The sequence below is a fragment of the Lipophrys pholis genome (assembly GCF_963383615.2).
Source record: "Lipophrys pholis genome assembly, chromosome: 5".
Taxonomy (NCBI): Eukaryota; Metazoa; Chordata; class Actinopteri; order Blenniiformes; family Blenniidae; genus Lipophrys; species Lipophrys pholis.
In genome coordinates this window covers 29059628-29065751 of record NC_137628.1, presented here as the reverse complement: position 1 = coordinate 29065751, position 6124 = coordinate 29059628, and the positions used below count along the sequence as shown (strand labels likewise).

The 6124-nt window shown below is 52.5% G+C and overlaps 1 protein-coding gene across 1 annotated transcript; it reads right to left on the bottom strand.

Moving 5' to 3' along the window:
* Positions 1-227: 227 nt before the first annotated feature.
* tmem178a (transmembrane protein 178a) lies at positions 228-5918 on the bottom strand (the record flags this gene model as incomplete). Its single annotated transcript, XM_080462698.1, has 4 exons — positions 228-2273; positions 2496-2633; positions 3483-3596; positions 5381-5918. 4 exons carry the CDS (start codon positions 5916-5918, stop codon positions 2032-2034), a joined length of 1032 nt encoding a protein of 343 aa, XP_080318824.1. The 3' UTR covers positions 228-2031.
* Between the last annotated feature and the right edge of the window lie 206 nt (positions 5919-6124).

Genomic DNA, 6124 nt, shown 5'->3' with positions numbered 1-6124 from the left:
TTTTGTTATGAGGAAAATAAGAGTTATTGAGTCTAATTATGATGAAAAAAAAATCTATATATCCTGATAAAAAAAATAGAATGAACATGAGAAGTAAAAATGGCTTTAACTAAAACTTAATGACTAAAAACAGTAATAACACATATTGAGTGTGATCAGGGTTATTCTTTGAATCGTATATTATATTCTAAGCACTATAAACACAGCAGAGCCACGGCACACAGGCAGTCTGAGATCAGGATATTTATTTACAGCCTGACGTCAGGGAACAATACTGTCGGTGCCCAGCAGGGGGCAGGAGAGAGACGGATGGGGCAGAAGGGCCAAGGGAAGGGAAAAGGGGCAAAAGAGAGAATTTGGGCAGTATCGTGACATCAGAGGGCAATAAAAATGTTGAGGTTATGAGAAGAAACACGGGGTTTAAGTAATCACCCTGGGGTATTTGGTGTATCCAAAGATTTGATGGGATATCAGAATGACCAGAGATACCAGATCTCTGTGGAGTCCATTAGGTGGGGTCACGGGAATACGATGGGTAATGGGGTCATAGAGGTCAAGGGGAGGAGCTGAGCTGGGAGGCTGGGTGGAGAAATGTGCTGCCATATGGGGGGGGGGGGGTAAATGTTCTAATACAAGAGCAGATATGAGACTTTCAAAAGGTTCAACAGTTCAGTTTGAGAACAAAAAACCGAGCAGCCGAACACGTCACTTCTCTGGAACATCTGGAACTCCTGGAACACTTGTCCAACATCTGTTCTGGTGTCGCAGGAAGTGTAGGATGTGAGCTGGCATCGGAGTAAGGACACTCTTCTGGTTCTTAAATCACATGGACTAAATGTTGTGGACCAGGTGTTGTGGACCAGATGTTGAGCTGTGCGTTCCATGAGTTCTGGTCCGTTACAAAGACCAGGTGCTCCACTTCAACTGTTATCAGCAGAATGACCCAGACCTGCAGATATGGATCAGCTGTGTGTGTGTGTGTGTGTGTGTGTGTGTGTGTGTGTGTGTGTGTGTGTGTGTGTGTGTGTGTCTGGCTTCTAACTGGACTAAACATTTTCACCTTTAAGGTTCTGGTACTGGAGATGGATCCAAACAAGTGAAAACCAGATCCAGGTCTCCACTCCAGGGGCGGCACAGCTCGGTTGGTAGAGCGTCGTCTCTCAATCAGAAGGTTGCAGGTTAGATTCTCCTCTCCACCTGTGTACATGTCAAAGTGTCCTTGGGCAAGACACTGAACCCCAAACTGCTCCCAGTGGAGTGATGGCGCCTTGCATGGCTGCAGCCTCCATTGGTGTGTGAATGTTTGTGTCAATGGGTGAATGTGATGAACCATGTGAAGCGCTTTGGGGCTGCTCACGCAGCTGTAAGGCGCTGTATACGTAAGTGGAGTCCTGGAACCCCCTGAGAACCTCCTAGGGACTTGGACCTGCTCTGGACCTGAAAAGTCTGAGGACCCTGATCTGCTGAGGAGCTCCTGAGGACCACCCGGACCTGCAAAAGGCTTCCTCGGGACCGTCGGAGGACCTGGATCTCGTGAGGACCTGCAGGAGACCTGGGCCTGTTTTAGGTCTGATAGGGACCTGGACCTGCAGGCCTGTCAGTGTTTGGGTTCTGATTGTGGTGTTAATGTTCTGGTGTCTGATGGGTCCAGGTGGTTCTGGAAGATGCAGGTTCATATTTCCACAAATCAGGTGAAGCCGCTGTGGCAGGTGACTCGGAGGAGGCAGAGCTGATGAGCAGAGTAGTACTGATTACACTGGATAATGGAGGTGTGACATCACGGTGACGAAACGGTGACATCACAGTGATGTCACTGCCGGGACCGTAGAGCCCGGATCCGTCGCTGAGAGACATGGACTGGTTCTGATCTGGGCTTGTTCTCTTTTGTGTTTCCACGACAACCAGCAGCAGGAGGCGCCAGTCCTCCAGCATCCTGCAGAGGGCGTCCAGACCCGCCCGCACCCCGCCCGGATCCAGACCAGGCCCTCCGTCCACAGGATGAGTACCGCACCCCTCCCCCCCTCCGCTGGATCAGACCGAGGACTCGCGGGCCGTCTTGGACCGCAGCCGCCCGGCCCGACTCAGGAAAGGGAACGTCGTCCCGATGCAGCCGGCGGCCACGGCGAGACCCAGGCTGACCCAGGCGCAGCAGATGGACCAACCGTAGCCGTGATCCACGTCCGCCGGCAGACCGTAGATGAAGGGCGGGTTCCTGGAGAGGTCGTAGGTCACGCTGGCTGCATACGTGCAGAGGGAGATGGTGCAGAAGATCCCTGAGGAGAGACCAGAGAGACCAGGCCAGAGACCAGATCAGGGATTAGTTGAGGGATCTAAGAGGACACCTGAGGTCAGACTGCACAAAAGATGACACAAGGTCAAAGGTCACAGAACAAATCATAGAGCAGCTGTTTGGTTGGTTTGACTTGATGTGTAGTTCTGAGAGCCGCCAGCAGAGGGCGACAGCGACCTAATGGAAGAGGAGGAGGGACACCCACCTGCCATGAGGAAGAGGAGGCCGGACACATGCTGAGTCAGACTCTCCTCCCAGAAAAAACCCACAGAAGCTACGATGCTGCCACACAGCAGGACGGCTGCAGCCATGCCCAGGAACCCTGCCGTGATCCTCCGCAGGTCTGCACACACACACACACACACACACACACACACACACACACACACACACACACACACACACACACACACACACACACACACACACACACACACACACACACACACACACACACACACACACACACACACACACTTGTCAGACCTCAAATAAAACAAAGGAAACACGTTTATAATCATTTTAACAAACAGAGATCAATAATTCCGACTGGTCATCACGTCTTCTCTCCAGCAGCCCTTTCTCTTCCTCTTGAAGGCAGAATTGAACTTTTCTTTTCCCTAAAAAAAAACACTTTTCTTTTAAATTCTTTCGACATGGGCAGCAGTTCTTTAAGCAGCTGCTGGTGAGAAACACCGACGCTCGCTTCCATCCAGCTGGTCCGACTGCAGCAGGATGGCGATGAGCACCGAGTTCATACATTTCTTATTAAAAAAGTTTCAGGAGATCAGCTAATCAATACAAGATGAGCTTGTGTTGGAATCCCACAGACCCTGGACTGGAGTAGCTGAGGTGTTTGCCAGTGTCAAGGTGACCAGCGGCCTTGAACGCCTCGTGGTCACACGGACCCTCTGACATCACTGACCCTCAGCTCCGGAACGCCGGACTGCATTTCCTCTGCTGGTTCGACCTTTTGTGTCGTTTCCTTTAATGGCCACTTGCTGCTTTGTCACCTGTCACCATGGCAACGTGCCATGGCAGTTTAATATAAAAGTACAGTGGAGAGTCAGTTACCGTGGCAACGCTGTATGTTGTTGTACAGCACTACATCCTAGTGTGTGTGTGTGTGTGTGTGTGTGTGTGTGTGTGTGTGTGTGTGTGTGTGTGTGTGTGTGTGTGTGTGTGTACTCACGCAGCAGGTGCCACTCGTCCTGCTGGATGGTTCTGGTCAGGTTCAGAGGGATGTTCCTCAGTCTGATTGGCTGAGAGAAGTGATACTTAACAGCGGTGCAGCGATCGGCAATACCTGCAAGTGAGACATCGTTCATCACACACACACACACACACACACACACACACACACACACACACACACACACACACACACACACACACACACACACACACACACTGGGGTTCAGAGGTCACTGATGGACCTTGTTCGTCTCCAGGAGAATCAGCCAGTGTGGGTGAACATGTCCTCTCAGGTGAGGCTCAGTAAAAGACGTGCAGGTGCACCCTGGGAAATGTAGTCCTGTGAATGTTCATCCTGCTGGTGTTGCGTGTGTGTGTGTGTGTGTGTGTGTGTATGCTGCAGCGGCTGTCTGAGTCAACACTCTAATAAAAGCAGTAAACACGTCTGAGACGTGAGGCAGACGAGGACAAAGATCTGTCGAAGTGGGTTTGTACCATCAGGAAGTGGCGTCCTCCGCCTGTCTCCTGCTGGTCGTCCCTCAGGATCGATTCCTCTGATGTGATTGGAGCTCGGGCTCCGGCCTGATGCAGTGTAATTATATGTACTATAATGTAGGCTGATGTGATTTGGACTGCTGTAATCTGATGTGTGGTCTGAGTGTTGTCGGCGTCCGGCTCTCCTCCGATCGCCGCCGCTCTGACCTCCAGCTCTCCGGTCGGCAACCTGCCAGACACTGCAGAGAAAAACCTGCCGACGCCGGGACTCGGCGCTACGCTCAGCGCCAGGACTTGTCCTGCAGAAGCCAGAGTGAAGCAAAACCAGGGCCTGAGACCAGCCCTAAACCAGTCTGAGACCTAAACCAGCCAGAGACCAGTCCTAAACCAGTCTGACACCAGAGTGAAATTAGAGTGAATCCAGGGTTAAACCAGAGTGAAACCAGCCTGCCACCGTACAGAGAGCAAAATGAGAGAACGATTGTTTCCATCCAGTCACACCAACAGCGTCTGCAGGACAACAGGACGTGAAACACTGAACTCCAGAGAAGCCGTAAGAAACACAAATGAATGTGACGATGGTTAAATCGTTGAAAGTGGAGTCACTGCATGGACATAGAAACTCTCCTGAAAACCACCGTCAGTGAGCACATTCCAGGCTGAAGTGGTGAACAGACCCAGAAAAGCAGGCGGTGCTGCTCAGACTGCGGAGCCTCTCTCCCAGTGTCCCAACTTTTCTGGAAGCAGCGTTGGATGAAGAGTTGAAGTCAGCGATTCATGACTGACACCAAATCCCACAATCCTTCAGTGCTGCAACCACAGACCCGCTGATGGTGGTCACATGGCTCATCCAGCACCACCTCCATGATGTCATCGTCTCCAACAGGTGTGAGTGTGTGTTTAGTGTGGCTCAATCTTAGTGTCTATGTACATCTTAGTATGTGTGTGTTTAGTGTGTCTGTGCATCTTAATGAGTGTGTGTGTTTAGTGTGTCTCAATCTTAGTGTGTGTATGTACATCTTAGTATGTGTGTGTATGTGTTTAGTGTGTCTCAATTTTACTGTCTCTCCCAGTGTTGTGTGTATCAGTGTTTCTCAGTGTTTGTGTGTGTGTGTGTGTGTATAGTGTTTCTCAGTGTTTGTGTGTGTGTGTGTATCAGTGTTTCTCGTTGTGTGTGTGTGTGTCTGTATCAGTGTTTGTGTGTGTGTGTGTATCAGTGTTTCTCGTTGTGTGTGTGTGTGTCTGTATCAGTGTTTGTGTGTCTCCCAGTGTGTGTGTCTCCCAGTGTTTGTGTGTGTGGGTCTCCCAGTGTGTGTGTCTCCCAGTGTGTGTGTGTGTGTGTATCAGTGTTTCTCAGTGTCTGTGAGTCTCTCAGTGTGTGTGTGTGTCGCAGTGACTGACCCCGGTCGATCAGCTTGTCGATGTCCGGGTCGAGGCCCTGGAAGAAGCACTTCCTCCAGAGGCCGGAGTGCGTGGAGAAGAGCGGCCGGCCGCACTCGGTCTCCAGGATGCCCATCCCCAGGATGGCCCGCCAGTTCTCCAGCAGCTCTTCCTCCCTGCTGCCCACATGCACGGGCTTCATCAGCGCCACGTCCCGCTGCCGCGCTCCGCCGCTGCCGGTGTCCACCAGCGGCAGGTGGTAGATGGGCATCTCCCGGTTCTTCTGGTCATTGGAGTCGGACCCGTGGCGGTCGCAGTTGTCCTTGTGGCGGCGGGTGTCGGTCTCGTACCAGTGGTCTGTGGAGATGGCGGTGACCAGCAGCAGCAGCGACAGCACGCTGAGCGCCAGGCTCACCGCGGACACCGTCACCGTGGCCGGCCGCGCTCTCTCCATGGCCGGGGCATGGACCGAGCCGCCGCCGGTCCCGAGGCCGGTCCCGGGGAAGGTCCCGGTGCTGCCGTTCGCACAGCTCCCGCCGCTGTTCCCGTTACTGGGCATCTTCTGCTGCCATCCTCGCGCCCGTCAGCCGTTCCCCGGTTGCCCTCGAGAGCGCGTTGTCATGCCGACTGACGGACTGTCCGAGATGCGTCAAAGCGCACGCGGCTACCGCATCAGCACCGGAAGTCTCCGAGCCCCGCCTTCACAATAAAATCTACACCTGCTGCAGAGGAATTCAACAACAACATATAGTAATGATAATGATA